The 16,084-nt window shown below is 42.9% G+C and overlaps 1 protein-coding gene across 2 annotated transcripts in view; it reads left to right on the forward strand.

The window, feature by feature from the left end:
- NECTIN3 (nectin cell adhesion molecule 3) overlaps positions 1-14,478 on the forward strand; it is a 133,388-nt gene extending 118,910 nt beyond the window's left edge. Inside the window, exons 8-9 of one of the 2 annotated variants that reach the window (XM_043893132.1) lie at positions 2,996-3,058; positions 3,852-8,502. In XM_043893132.1, the coding sequence (XP_043749067.1) occupies positions 2,996-3,058; positions 3,852-4,031 (243 nt within the window). In that variant the 3' untranslated portion in view covers positions 4,032-8,502. Of the gene's footprint in view, positions 1-2,995; positions 3,059-3,851; positions 8,503-14,448 lie in introns of those variants that run through there. The other variant, XM_043893134.1, reaches the window with a different exon arrangement.
- Positions 14,479-16,084: the final 1,606 nt, after the last annotated feature.

Genomic DNA, 16,084 nt, shown 5'->3' on the forward strand with positions numbered 1-16,084 from the left:
TGAAAATCTGCATGACTAGTGAATCAGGAAGGTAAGTACGTGTTGTAGCTCAATAGAAATTGTTACGAGATAGTGCATGTAAAGCAGGGAAATCTAAATATGTGTTAGAGATTCAGACTCGCTCAAGGCTTTCTGGGAAAAAAACACGAGAATAATAATATATACCATGTATCCACCAATTGAAATATCATAGGTTAATTCAGTTTACATATACCAAGCACCAGTCATACGTGAGGTATCATGTAAGACACTTTTCTATATATTCTTGTGATTGTTTTTTAGAAAGTCAGATATGTAATATTTGGAGTCATTATGGACTAGCAGAAAGAGAGCGCGTTTATCAGCCACTATAAAATTAAGTTCCGTAGGTATCTGGTCAGAAGCTAGATGGCCATACATTGCAGAGGCAGGCATCCATAGTCTTGGTCCCTCATGCAGGGCCATCCCTAGGACGTGTGGGGCTGCTGTCTATATAAAGAATTTGACTCACTATTGTATTACAGAATTCATGGACTCATGTGAGGTATAATGATTTATTGGTAGAGAATTACAGTACTGGGTAGAGAACAAGAACTTCATGTTTGCTGACAGTGCAGTCAGTGAAGCTGAAGGGAGCGCGTGGTGTCCAGGCCCCACGTCTTCCTGCTCTGTCCTAGGCACTCTCTATTCTTGTCCAATATTTCAGGTGACCTTGCTGATTTTGTTATCTCCAGCCATGAGAAAAGGGGAGCAATGCTGTTATTGCTCATAAAGCTGTGTGTGTGTGTGTAGTCACTAAACTGTGTCTGACTCTTTGCGACCCCATGGACTGCAGCCCACCAGGCTTCTCTGTCCATGGGATTCTCCAGGCAAGAACACTGGAGCAGGTTGCCATTCCCTTCAGGGGATCTTCCTGACCCAGGAATCGAGCCCAGGTCTCCTGCATTGTAGGCAGATTATTTACTGTCTGAGCCACCCATAAAGCCATGGCTCATCTAAAAGAGCCAAGAAACAAAAGAAAATGCTAATTTTAATTTTAGGGTTTTTTTTTTCCCTGAGTCCGTTTTTTTTCGACCAGAATCAACTATGTAATTTGTAGTCTCAGTGCAAAGCAAGATGCAGGGCCCTTTGTTTGAAAATTAAGGTTTTCGATATGGAGACGAGGTTCCTATCTGGACGTAAGAGGTTTGGCCTCACTGAAACGTGTCCTTATATCCTCCTGCCACCCGCCCGGTGCTCTGTGGTGTGGAGGGCATGCACTCCTGACCCCAGACTTCCCTGTACCAGCACTCAGGCCCCTGCCAGGGCAGAGGGCAGCAGCAGTCATTGGACAGCGGAAGGGAGGGGAGACTGGGAGGGCCGGGGTGGCAGCCAAGAAATCATAGACAAGCAGAAGGAGGCAGGACACCCTCGGGCTGAAGTTATAGGTCCCGAAGCATAATCTGTTGTCCTTTTGGCCACTGACAAACCACAAGTTCGTAGTAAAATCATTACGCAATCTCAGGTGGCAACCATGGAACATTGAACCCCAAAGTGGACCCTTCTGAGCACAAGGCCCCATGTGACTGGTCCATGGAACAGGCCTGCCTTGACTTTTCACCACTGTGTACTGTGAGTATCAACCGATCGTGCCGAAAGCACCCCAGAATCACGCAGAATGTGACGGGGGAACAGATTTGTCACAGATAACTTACGCTTTGGATAACACGGCATATGACAGAGGATATCAAGAACTGATAGTTCATATTTCAGTGAAGTTATTAGTTAACTGTTGACTTACTATTATGACAGACCCACAGGCTAGGGTGTGGGTTTGGAGGAGGATGGCCAGGAAAGGCTCACTAGGGTTGAAAGACAAAAACATTAAGAACTAAAAAACAGATCATGATGTCTGCTATAATAGAGGTATAAATAAGAATAAGAACAACAGGAAAAGTAGGAGTAAATAAATTAACTTTGATGGGTACTGCAGAAAACCCTTTTAGGAAAAAAAAAAAATGACTTTAGTCTGGCCAAGATTGGTAGTATTTCAAGTGCCAGAGGCTAAGCGGCTGACATTCCAGACTAGAAGGACAGCATAAGCAAAGACAGTGGAATGAAGAACATGCTGATAGATGTGCCCACATGCTGGGATTTCCAGGCATTCTTTTATTACCATTCTTGAACATCTATTTTCCAGGCGCAAGCAGGGGTTATAAGAATATAGGTTTAGGAATCAGACAAAGCTCCACCACTTACAAACTATGTGACCAGAGACACCTTACTTAACCACTCTGAGCCTCTGTTTTAGTCCTCTGTAAAATAAAGACATGGGTTTTACAGAATTATTATAAAAATTAAATGAGGTAATGTCGGTAAATACTCCAACCAGTACCCTCCGTCCAGTGAAGGAGAAAGCAGATAGATGTGATTGCACATGCTGTGAAAATACGGAAAGCAAAGTGTCTCTGCCTGAGGCTTAGCGCTGTGCTTCCTGGAAGAGATGGCATTTGAACTTGGGGCTGAAGGGTAAGTGTGTGTTTATAAGCCAAGGGGAGGCTGAGAAACATTCTTGCAGGCTGAGGTTTAGAAACGATGAATCCCTTTTTTGAGCTGTTTGGGGTTGGGAGACGCGGAGTAAAAGAAGACCATATACACATCTATAATAACCTTTCATTACCTCCCCAAACCCCTTGTAGCTGATTCAAAACATCAGACTCTTCCACCAAGAAGAGGCAAGAGCCCTTCTGTGCTGGGTGCTCCCTCGAGTAAGGTGCAGACCAGTTTGCATGCGAGCTTCTGTAGATGTTCTGTGCATTTTCTTCCTCTACAAGAAGGCTGGAGCTGAGAGGGAGACAACACTCAGGAAATGCCGTTGCTTTTCCCATCCTGACGTGGAACAGTTTGCTTCACTGGCAGACATTTAACCAGACGCGATTGGCTCTTTTAAAAATAGGAGTCTGAGTGGTCTTGGTTGATTTGTTTTATCATGGACTTTGTTTTAAAGTGCATGTCTTTTTCTGTCTTCTCCCTCCAGACTGAACACTTGCCTCTGCAGACTCAGTTCAGAGAAAGAGAGACTGGAAGTGTCCAGCGCCCTGTAAGTAACACGATCCTCTCACAGGGTCAGCCCGGGTGGAGCCAGCGACCACCATGTTTATTAAAGGATCGTTTTATTTCCATGCAATTTCCTTTTCTTCACCTCTGCTATCTGAGCACCTGTAGTGTGATTTTGTAAAGTCCTTGAGCTGGTTTATTCCTCTTAGAAGTAATCAAGTTATATGAAACCAATAACCTGGCAGAGGGTCAGTACCAGAGACAGCACGAGCACCAGGGAGGTTCGTTTTATGGGGGCAGCTGCGACCCAGAGTCAAGCAAGGAAGAAAGGTCAAGACAAGAGGCTGTTTCTTGAAAGCATTTCTTGCTCTCAGCCGTGGTGGGTGTACAGTCAGATATTGTCCATGCATTTCACTGTGTCTCTCCCCTAATTCCCCAGTTCTGAATCCTGAGGCTTCTTTTGGTTTGGTTTTGGTTATTTGATTTACATCTCTGTGTTATCTCATGCACGGATTCCAAGCTTGAGCCTTGCTGAGAGACCCCTGCAGTTCCCAGCCTTGTTTTTCTCCACTTTACCTTAACTGATGCCAGCTCCAAATTTCGAAGCCTGAAGCTGACCACAGTCCCCACTAGTCACAGTTTTCTGTTTAGGAGATGCGGTCACTCTCAAGTATTATGAGCAACAAGCGACTAGAAAATGATGAGCTATTGAACTTCGTCTTGCCACTCAGTAAATAGCTGTGTGTGATGAACTCTGTGCTTGCCTGTCTTTACCCAAGAGCTAGAAAAAGTGCAAACAGCTGCTCAACTAACGTAAGCGACGTTTGAATTTTTAGAATGGACTGAACAGCAGGAGATTCGACTGTGAAGATGAGAATCCGGTGGGGGAGGATGGGACTCGGCAGATATACCCCCTGTATGATCAGATGCGCCACCCAGACGGGAGCCCTGGCAGACACCGTCCGTGTAGCGACCTGGAGGGCATCTACATCAACCCGCGGGAGCACTACGTGTGAAGGCCCTGTTTCTCCAGTGCTGTCTTAGCAAATGTTTCCTCTTAGATTGGGGGGAGAGAAACCGAGGCCAATAGTTATGATTTTATTCTCTCTCATATAAAGCAATCCCAGTCTAAGCGTATCGGAAGTTGTGATGAATGACTTGGCGCCAAGAGAGAATTTCTTCTTTCGTTAAGAGTTTCTTCGCCACCAGCTGTTTGTGAACTTGACTCTAGCTTTGTGTGTTTCTGTGATGATGGCGTTTAACTACTAACATTTGGCCCACAATGGCATGTTCATTTAAAAGTAGAGCATCTGCCTGGGATGACGGCAGTGATTCTCCAGAAAGAAAGGCCCAGCTGGGAATATTAACCTCACTGGGTCTCAGGCAGACCAGCCTGTTCATGTGATTCAAACAAGCAGGAAAAGGAGCTCAGACTCCATCGCACTAATATTTCATGGAATTTGGGCTTTCCTGACTTGTTTAGTACGCTTACAATACCTGCTTACAAATAAGAGGCTAAGAGGCTACTTTATTGTTTATCCCAAAACATAACAAAAGGCAGTTTAAACCTTCAGGTCTGGTGGTTGTGATACTGTACTGTGTGTTCCTTCCTATGATCTCAGGATCACCAGGGTCCTGAGGGATGCATACTTTTTGCTATCATCGACCTAGTCTTGATGAACTGTGTGCTAACTAAGGTTGTTCTCTTACTTGGTCATTGTTCCCACAGTTCTGTTCTTTGCAGTCCAGATTAGCCTATTTCCCACCTGTTAAAATCTAAAAGCCCCTTTCTATATGGGGGACAGCCTTGAGCCTTTTCCCCTTTTCTGGGGTATTGTATTTGACAGGCTCACCTTTCATTACTGAAATTTCTTTCAAACTAATCCTGTCTACACAGGCTTCAGCTACCCTCTGCATTCTTCAGACTTCTTATTGTCCATGTTTTATCTACCTCAGGGGGAAAAAAAAAAAAGCCTGATGGAAAAAGCACCATGAAATAATCCTTGCTCTTAAAAGCCAGGTCAAAACTTTGAAAACCTAAAAATAAAACAAAAAAGCCGCATTAATATGGCCTGTGTGCTAAACCCACATGTGGTCCTTGATCCTTCCTCACCGTCTTTACCTGGTCAATAATAAGAGAAAGGAGATGCTAACAGCAGATATGACAGTGACTGGCTTACTAGTGTTTCCTGCAGCATCTTGGTGCCTGCCAATGTCTGTCTGGAATTTTCTCACTTCTCTTTGCCAGCCTTTCCTCACTGAGCTCTGAAGGTAGCAATTATGATGGGGTGAGTGGAGTGGGGAGCAGAGGGACACGTGTGGGTGTCAGCCTCCCGTCCTCACGTCTTGGACAAGCATTGCTTACGATGAGTTCTGGAAGCCTATGGGTCTGTCACAGATAGGAAATTGCAGACTTGTCATATGTTAGGAAAGCGTGATGTAGCACTGAAATAAAATTGTACACATTTCCAACCTAAGCTTCACGGGCTAGGAGAATATTAACGTGGATTTCTAGTGGGACGCCAAAGATAAGTTATGATTCACGTTGCCCTGACTCTGTTTCTCGCTTGTGTATTTATTTCCTTTCTTCAGTTGCCTTGCTTTGTCAGAAAAAGTATCCAAGTTGTTCTGCAGTAGTAATGCAACGCCACCCTCCTTTACATGGATGACCGGCAATTCTGTGAAAGATTATAGTTGTTGTTTACACGCTAAGCCATGTCCGACTCTGTGACCTCATGGACTAGCCTGCCAGACTACTCTGTCCTTGGGATTTCCCAGGCAAAAATACTGGAGTGGGTTGCCATTTTCTTCTCCAGGGGATCTTCCCGACCCAGGGATAGAACCTGCATCTCCTGTGTTGGCAGGCAGATTCTTTACCGCTGAGCCACCTGGGAAGCCCCAGAAGATGATAGCTACATGGAATCCAAGAGTAAACGCCGGGGACCGTCATTGCTGTATCACTGCACTACCTCAAAGTCCGTTCACTGCCCTTGCTAGCGAGCTGGCACAGGAAGAAGGTACCCGACTTTATTACTGGGAATCCCATCAGTGGGTTAATGTAACCGAAGGTGTAGGGATCCTCGCAGTGTCTTCCAGTAGAAAGTTGACTCTAGTCAGAGCTCTCCGGGATGAGGAAGTGGTTTGTACGTACTGGATGTTACAGTGGAAGATACGGAGGTGCAGTCGCTCCGTTAGTGAGCTTTAGAAATTGGGGATGGTTTCTTGGGTCCTGGTGGGAAGCAAATTGTTGGATTAGTGTTACAAAAGAAGACCTTGGACCTCAGGGGAAATTGAGATGTCTTCGTTGGCACTAGGGAGAGAGATTGGAAGCACTGAGCTTCAGAACGCTTTGACCTGTCTTTCTGCCTTCCTACCAGCAAGTAGCCACTATTGCAATTTTTGACATTCTTGGTGTAGTTATAGAAAAGAAATCTCAGGGTGTAGACTCCTCTTGCAACAGCCAGCTAGTTCAATATCCTCTTTGCTTCTCTGTCAGCTATGATATTTCTTTAACAAACTGGTAGATTTTATAGCTGTTGGCCCCTTACATGGGTCACAGAAGCTATATAATTGCTTATCCCGGTGCCTTCCATCTGTTCTCTCTAAATACTGAGGGGAATAGAATGGAGCTTTAAAAGGGTTTGATCAACAAGCTCCCTCAAGCAAAAAATGCCATCCAAAATTAGCTTGTTGATCTCTAAATTTGGAGTCTAGACCACTTGAGGATGGACAGTTAAATTTGGAAGTCAGACTCTTCAAGGTCCGTGAGTGAGGCTTAAGGATGTGAGCCACAGCTGATACTAGATACTCTTCCCATAACTGGTTTATTAAAACACACTGAACCAGAAATAAATCCCAGAGTGCTTATCCACTTACACTTGCAGCTTTGCATTTCAAGGGGGCGTGTGCATGCTCCGTCTTAAACACACAGCCCAGATTTTGTAGATGGCCTAACCTCCAGGAGCATGCCTCATCGCTGCAATAGCAGATCATCCGGTTCTCTGCACACTACACTCAACTAGTGTCAGCGTCACTGAGGATTGCTCTGACGTAATGGGATAAGCATTTAGATTAATTCTTAAAAGGCAGTGGTTTGTTTTCTCTTCTATGAGGGTTCCTCTATCCTTGGCTTTCTTGTATGTTCTGTTCAATTTTAGAACATGTAAGAAGGCCAAGGATAGAGGAGCCTGGTGGGCTACAGTCCGTGGGGTCGCAGAGTCAGACATGACTGAGCAGCTGAGAACACACAGATAAGAAATAGTGTCAGAATATGCTAGTTGGCTTTGAAGACTCTTAGCTGCCCTTGGCTTCCCTGTGACATGCACGTGTGGGGGCGAGGGGCGGTCAGTGAAACGAACGTGGAAGTGTCGGGACCCCTGCCCTGGCTCAGTTCTGTGCTTCTCTTGTTCCTCTGCTGAACCAGCAACAGCGGGCAGCTTGTAAGCCTGTTCAGCTGTGGACTGGGCCTGGGTTCATCTTATGGCCCTTGAAAGGTATTTGTGTTCCTTCCATTAAAATTGTAAGCTGGACTTTGTCAGTTTGGTCACTTGCAATTATTAGGTGGTTTGGTGGGCTTCTGACTGATAGCTCAGCTGGTAAAGAATCCGCCTGCAATGCGGGAGACATGGGTTTGATCCCTGGGTTGAGAAGATGCCCTGGAGAAGGGAAAGGCTACCCACTCCAGTATTCTGGCCTGGAGAATTCCATGGACTGTATAACCCATGGGGTCGCAAAGAGTCCGACACGACTGAGCAACTTCCCCTTTTGGTGGCTTGCAGTAGACGGGGGCTGTAGGTCTCCTCCCGCAGCCTCGCCAGGTGGTATGCTGCCTGGAAACCTGGTTTTAAGCCGGTGTCTGCACCGTTCATGCAGGCACCAGAACAGACATCCGACCGCAGCCAACCTGTCATGCAAGCTCGAAAAAGTCCCCACTCCATTCTTGTAGAGAACCCACCAATACTTTGTGTAAAAGGGTTATTAGAAGTGAATCCAGTAATATTACAGCTGACTCAGTGTCAGGCAGCCTGATTCTGTTCAACTTCTAGACCCAGAGCAGGTTAGTGATCTAGGAATCCTGGAGCTCGTGGGCTTGCTAGCGCTGTATGCCGTTTGTGAAAGGGGGAAGCGCCCTGTAGGATGTTTCCAGTCCACATACCTTTAACACCGTTAATTTGACCCCTGAAAATAATCACCGATTAACAAAGTCTCTGGTGCTGAATTCTTGTGGTAGTAGCCTCTGAAGTGAGCTTTTCGAATGCTAACTAACAACCTTTGGAGGGTGTATTCCCAACTAGGAAATGTCAAATGTTAACTAAATGCTTCCAGGGTGTATGGTTAAGACCACTTAACAAGTGCCGAAATAATTTTTTTTTTAGTTGATATTATTTTTATTTATTTTTTTTCCATTTATTTTTATTCATTGGAGGCTAATTACTTCACAATATTGTAGTGGTTTTTGTCATACATTGACATGAATCAGCCATGGATTTACATGTGTTCCCCATCCCGATCCCCCCTCCCACCTCCCTCTCCATCCCATCTCTCTGGGTCTTCCCAGTGCACCAGCCCCGAGCACTTGTCTCATGCATCCAATCTGGGCTGGTGATCTGTTTCACCCTTGATAGTATACTTGTTTCAATGCTGTTCTCTCTGAACATCCCACCCTCACCTTTTCCCACAGAGTCTAAAAGTCTGTTCTGTACATCTGTGTCTCTTTTTCTGTTTTGCATATAGGGTTATCATCACCATCTTTCTAAATTCCATATATATGCGTTAGTATACTATATTGGTCTTTATCTTTCTGGCTTACTTCACTCTGTATAATGGGCTCCAGTTTCATCCATCTCATTAGAACTGATTCAAATGAATTCTTTTCAATGGCTGAGTAATATTCCATGGTGTATATGTACCACAGCTTCCTTATCCATTCGTCTGCTGATGGGCATCTAGGTTGCTTCCATGTCCTGGCTATTATAAACAGTGCTGCGATGAACATTGGGGTGCACGTGTCTCTTTCAGATCTGGTTTCCTCAGTGTGTATGCCCAGAAGTGGTAATGCTGGGTCATATGGCAGTTCTATTTCCAGTTTTTTAAGGAATCTCCACACTGTTCTCCATAGTGGCTGTACTAGTTTGCATTCCCACCAACAGTGTAAGAGGGTTCCCTTTTCTCCACACCCTCTCCAGCATTTATTGTTTGTAAACTTTTGGATAGCAGCCATCCTGACTGGCATGTAATGGTACCTCATTGAGGTTTTGGTTTGCATATCTCTGATAATGAGTGATGTTGAGCATCTTTTCATGTGTTTGTTAGCCATCTGTATGTCTTCTTTGGAGAAATTACATTCAACATAATGGAATTTCTTAAGGATTCCTTGTTACCACACCTTCCCACTGGGATGCACTGTATTCACTGCTCTAAAGTCAGCCACCTGATGGCATTTCTCATTAGTGACAGCCTTTTCCTTCTTGGGATGGGTGTGTGTGTGTGTGTGCATGTGTGTGTGTGCATCAGAGACAGAGAAAGACAGAGGGGAGAAGCCCACTTAAAATCCGCAGTTGAAAAACATTTTGGAGTTCACACGTGCAAGAAAACCCTCACATCTGCAAACATCTGTTTCAGGCCCATTTTATTATCTTGCTGTAGCATTTTTTTAAATAATACTTTAGCATTATTTCTGCAAAAAGGTTAGAAGTAGGTTCAGAAGCCTTTTGGTCTCAATGGCCAAAATATATAAAGTATTAAGTTTATATCCACTGTATTTCCATTTATTAGGGTAGGTATTCTCTAGTCATGTTTGTTTGACTGTGGACATTTGGAACTGAGTAGACTAGAATAAAGAGAATGCCAGCAATTCAGATGACACTATGCATCTTTTTATCAAACATTATCAATTGAGACTATGATGTAGAAGTTCCTTCTGTATTTCAAGGAGAAGGGAAACCACCATTGACAAAGAAAAGGATTCTCCATGCCATAGATTGGGAATAAATCCCTTCCATTGGTCCATTGCCCCAGAATATTCTAGTCAGTGTTTGGGGGATAAGGCCATGATGTATATCAAATTACATACCTACTTATCGCCCTCACCAAAAGTTTGGTTCAGTCACTCAATCATGTCCAACTCTGCATCCCCGTGGACTGCAGCACGCCAGGCCTCCCTGCCCATCACCAACTCCCAGAGTTTACTCAAACCCATGTCCATCGAGTCAGTAATGCCATCCAACCATCTCATCCTCTGTTGTCTCCTTTTCCCGCCTTCAGTCTTTCCCAGTATCAGGGTCTTTTCCAGTGAGTCAGTTCTTCACATCAGGTGGCCAAAGTATTGGAGTTGCAGCTTCAGCATCAGTCCTTCCAATAAACACCAAGGACTGATCTCCTTTAGGATGGACTGGTTGGATCTCCTTGCAGTCCAAGGGACTCTCAAGAGTCTTCTCCAACACCACAGTTCAAAAGCATCAATTCTTCAGCACTCAGCTTTCTTTATAGTTCAACTCTCACATCCATACACGACCACTGGAAAAACAATAACTTTGACTAGACGGACCTTTGTTGGCAAAGTAATGTCTCTGCTTTTAAATATGCTGTCTAGTTTGGTCATAGCTTTTCTTCCAAGGAGTAAGCATCTTTTAATTTGATGGCTGCAGTCACCGTCTGCAGTGATTTTGGAGCCCCAAAAAATAGTCTGTCACTGTTTCCACTGTTTCCCCATCTATTTGCCATGAAGTGATGGGACCAGATGCCATGGCCTTAGTTTTCTGAATGTTTAGTTTTAAGCCAACTTTTTCATTCTCCTCTTTCAGTTTCATCAAGAGGCTTTCTGTTCTTCTTCTCTTCCTGCATATCTGAAGTTATTGATATTTCTCCCGGCAATCTTGATTCCAGCTTGTGCTTCTTCCAACCCAGCATTTCTCATGACGTACTCTGCATATAAGATAAATAAGCAGGGTGACAATATACAACCTTGATGTACTCCTTTTCCTATTTGGAACCAGTCTGTTGTTCCATGTCCAGTTCTAACTGTTGCTTCCTGACCTGCATACAGGTTTCTCAAGAGGCAGGTCAGGTGGTCTGGTATTCCCACCTCTTTCAGAATTTTCCACAGTTTGTTGTGATCCAGAAGTTTTAGTTATATGCAGTATCTGTCACCTCTAGCTGTGAGGTGTAAGGATAAATGCCTAAGTTTCAGATGTTGTGAACATTTATGGAAAACGGCAGCACCTGCATGAGTTACAGGCCAGCCGGGCCGTGTCCTCCAGGACTGGCATTCTAGAGCTGTGTTGTCTACAGTTGCCACTTGCATACGGTTTATAGAGGAGGCGTATCATTTACTGAGTGCATGCACGCGCGCACACACACACACATGCATGCACACACATACTCACAGGTCATTTAGACCCAAGGAGATAGACTAATGGACTTGAAATTATTACTGGATTACAACTGCGATCCCAAACAATCTTCAGCAAACAAAAACCAGCTGAGATGTTTCAATGTTTCACTCCTTCTAGAGGTGGGAGACTGACCAGTTGCCTTCTGAGGTTTCTCCCAGCACTACCATTTAAAGATTTTATGATCAGGTTGCCCGTGGCCCAGCAGGACCCCTGATGTCGTGGCCTGAACGGTTGCATTTACTACTGTGGCCCAGGATTGAAGTGTAAAGGTGATTGGAGGAGATGCAGGGGAAACCCCTTGGGAATCCAGAGCATCAGATTTGCTGCACTGGCTTAGAGCTGTGGCCTATCCTGCTGCAAGTATGTCTGACAGCCATGAATCAGTGTCTCATGTGTCTCCTCCAGGGGTTGGGAATGTGTTTCAGGCATCCGTAATGCCCCTTAATGACTCACAGTGGGTTTATAAAGCCCGGAGCTCCATTGATTCCCAAATGCATGGGCACCATTGTTTTAGGTTTCATTATTCTTGCCAATATTGACCAGCTTTTCTTTTTCTTTTTTCTCTTTAACCCACCCTAACTCATTGATCAAGCTAAATTAAATTCCTCTCAGAAGTCATGTTGCTGGCTCCATGTCCATCATATTTTAGCTGCAGGCAGCATTATTTTGTCCTAAATGCACACTGTGGCTTATTAATGCCTCTGTTTTTTCATGTGGTCTTATGAGATCTTACTGCTATATTCCCTTCAACTGAGCATTTCAATTCCCAGAAGAACATTTGTCATCTTAGGTTTCACTATGTACTTGAAATTCCAAGTTCTTTGTAGAAAAATGTTAAGTAGGTGGTGGTGTTACTGGATCCTTAGATTATTCCACTTGTCCATCCAGAAAAGCTCCTGTTTATCCTTTACCTTCTGGTTCTATTTCTAAGCCAAAGCTTTAAGACGTTACATCTGCTCCAGCCTATTTGTTCTCCCTGTGGTGTTAGCCTCTTAACTTCCTTACTTCTCACTCGCATCCCTAGTAAAAAGTTAGTGCTCTCCACCTCACCGGAGTTTTATGGAGCACGGGGAGAGTAAGATGCTTAAGGGTTGTCTTCAAGAGAGCTCCTACTTATAAAGTGATTTTGTAAAAGCCCCTTGGCTTAGAAGTGAGAAACTCTATAGCTCTTATTTTTTCCTATCCTTGTTTTGCTATTTTTATGTCTGAAAAGTGATCTCTGTCTGAATAGAGTCTGTACCCTGGTTTTAACTTTCTTCTCATTAACCCCTTTCACACTGAAATTGTCCTCTCTACTTTGTCCACGCTGTGAACTTTTTATCTACAGAGCCAAAACTAGTTCTCCCACAATATTTCCCACATCGCTTACTTCCATCCTTGAACAAATTAATGTCCTCCAGGAAGAGGAATCTGGCTGTGGATATAAGAAGTCAGAAGATAAATGAGGTCTCACTCTGGCCCTGGTGAGATCTCACTATGGTGCCTTGATTCTCCCCTTATAAACTGGGGTTAATTCTGCTGTTTCACAACACCTGGGTGGTGTGAATCTTGACCAAAAAAAAAAAAAAGATGAAAAGCTATTTTCAAATGTCTTATACTATATATATATATAAAAATGCATAGTGAATAATCTGGAGAGTCCTCAAGTAGAAATATGTTCTTGTGTAGCTCAATTGAGAATACTAATCCACCCATTGTTTTCAAAAGAAATGTTTTACTAACCTGTTCTTTTTTTAAAGTGAAAATTAGTTTCTAATCATTTGAACTATTTTAATTTTTCAGTATGGAAGAGATCAATAGTATACAGAAAATACCCAGGTTATATTTTAACTGTTAAAACTGAAGGGGCTGCTTCAGGTAGTGAGGTGAGGAGAAGGATTCTAGCGCAAACGCATCGCGATACAGAAACACGGTGATTAGCTTTGGCTTTGAGATTGTGTTATAAATAGTAGATGTTAACGTGGTTGTTTTTAGATGCTCTTTATTTTTAAGTTACCAGAAATTGTCTTTTATTTTTGCAGTTTTGAACTATGTGGTTCTTGATGTGTTTTGAATAAAGTTTTTATCAACTAAACTTTTTTGTTTTCATTATTGATAAATCAAGTATGATTAAAATACATATAAAGATTAATAGCCTAATTACATGACTATAAAACTCAAGATTTAAAGAACATCTTTCATAGTAGTAAATTTCTGTACTGGAGTCCTTTTTTAAAAATGATTTTAACAGTAGCAACAGGAGTGCTTTTATACTTCAAGCAATACTATAAGTATTTTTTAAAACATGATAAGTTAAATATTATTGTAATTGCTTGTGAAAATTACTTAATACTTTTTAAATGAAACTGAATTTCTTCCATTTAAAAACTGTTCTTCATTCCTGATTAGTCTTTAGGTGTTAAAATGTCCCCTCTTTTATGAAATGGTATTAGTGCTAGATGATAAATTTTAATATGTTCTTAATTTTTTTTAAGTTGGCATTTCTGTATTATTTTAGGGATGGATGCTTTACTGATCTGTTAAGTCTCAAAATAGGAACCACTTTAAAAGAAACATTTTATTGAGATACCATAATTCTCATACTCTTAAATTCTAAAAGTCAATGCTTTTTAGTTATTCAGAGAATTTTGTAATCATCATCAAAGTCAATTTTAGAATATTTTCATTGCCCCAGAAAGAAGCCCACTCCTATTGGCTCCTTGCGCCCGTCCCCCTTCCCCTTCCCAATCCCCGGCAACACCAGTCTACTTTCTACCTCTGTGAGTTGGCCTATTGTGGACATTACTTGTAAATAGAATCACATGATATGTAGGCTTCTTTCACTTGGCATAATGTGCTCAAAGTTCAATCATGCTCCAGCATTTATCATTCATTTATTTTTATTGCTGAATAATATTCCATTGTATGGATATTCCACATTTGTCCATTCCTCAGTTGAGGAACACTTGGGTTGTTCCTACTTTCTGGAAAGAATTATGCATTATTCATGTACAAGTCTTTGTGTGAACATATGTGTTATTTTTCTTCCGCATATACCCAGGAGTGGAACTGCTAGATCATGTGGAGACTGACTGAGCCTTCTGAGGAACTGCCAGGCTGCTCGCCAAAGCTGCTGCACCATTTACATTCCTCCCCCCCGTGTTTGAGGGTTTCAGTCTGTCCACATTCTTACCAACGCTTGTTGTCATCTGCTCTGTTTGATTATGGCCATCCTAGTAGATACGAAGTGATATCTCACTGATTTTTAATTTCCCTGGCTGCTAATGATGGTTTTTTTTGTTTTTTTTTTTTTCTACAGTCCTTTAAAAATGTAAAGTCATTCTTAGCTCATGGGTCATATTGCAGGCTGGATTTGACCCATAGTTAGCTAACCTCTGACCTAGAGGATAAAGAAAGATCATTAAACCAGTATTATAAATACACTCTGTATGTTCAGCAACGTAGAGGAAAGCATGAGCCATTGTGCCAAAGAAAATGAAATACTTAGGTGTAAATTACATGAAACCTATATAGGGTCTCAGTGATGAAAATTATAAAATGCTGATGAAAGACATCAAAGAAAACCTAAATAAATAGAGAAACTTACCATGCTCATGGACTGGAGACTCAGTTGGGAAGGGACATACCCAGTTGGCACCTGCAAGCTGGTGCCACCTGTACATTGCTGACACAGACCGTCTCTAACTGCACGCAGGACAGAGAGACATCAGAAACCGGAGCTGCCATCTTCCGACTGTCGTCGGTCTTCCCCGCCACGCCTGTCTGTCCTTCCGACTGTCATTGGTCTTCCCCGCCACGCCTGTCTGTCCTTCCATCATATCGTTACTCCCGAATAGCTTTGGCTCTTTCTCAGCCTTCGTTCTCTGAAATCATGGCCGTGTTGCCCCGAGACAGGTAAGTGCATACCTGCACACTTCCCAGAATGTCAAAACTGTTGGAATGAAGTCAGAACAGCAAAGGTGAACATGTTATATTTCAGTTGGGTGTTGAATGGATAGGAAATAGCCAGTAAACAAAAGTGCAGACATACTCTACACAAATAGTTGGTTTGGAGAAGAATTCAAATTAGGAGTCAAAAAAATTGGGTATGATGATTGTTCATGTTTAGATAACAGAATCATGAACTCTTGTAATCGGATGTTTTTGCCTCTGAATTTCTTCTCCCCAGAGGTTCTGGGAAAAGCCTTGAGATTTATGCTTTTACCAAGAAGTAAAACATACGGGGAAAAAATCTCTTCTACAACCTGAAATTGCTGCGAAAAAGCTCTAGAGAAATTAGATGGAAAATCATCCAGAAAATAATTCATATCTCAAACTTTAGCCCTTGACATTCTAGTCTAATGTGTGTGTGTCTGTGTATGTGTGTGCATGCACACGCTCAGTCGTGTTTGACTTTTTGAGGCCCTGTGGACTGTAGCCGGCTAGGCTTCTCTGCCGTGGAATTTTCCAGGCAAGAATACTGGCGTGGTGTGCCATTTTCTCCTCCAGGGGATCTTCTCAGCTCAGGGATCTACCTCGCACCTCTTGTGTTTGCATTCAGATTCTTAACCAGTGCCACCTGGGTTTCCAACTTGGCTTTAGTTCATGAATCGTGATTAAGAACATCCCAACCTTTTTGTCCACAGTCTGCCTCCCTGCTTCTAAACACTTCTCCTCCTCCTACTTACTGATGGTAA

This window comes from Cervus elaphus, chromosome 31 (genome assembly GCF_910594005.1).
Source record: "Cervus elaphus chromosome 31, mCerEla1.1, whole genome shotgun sequence".
Classification (NCBI taxonomy): domain Eukaryota; kingdom Metazoa; phylum Chordata; class Mammalia; order Artiodactyla; family Cervidae; genus Cervus; species Cervus elaphus.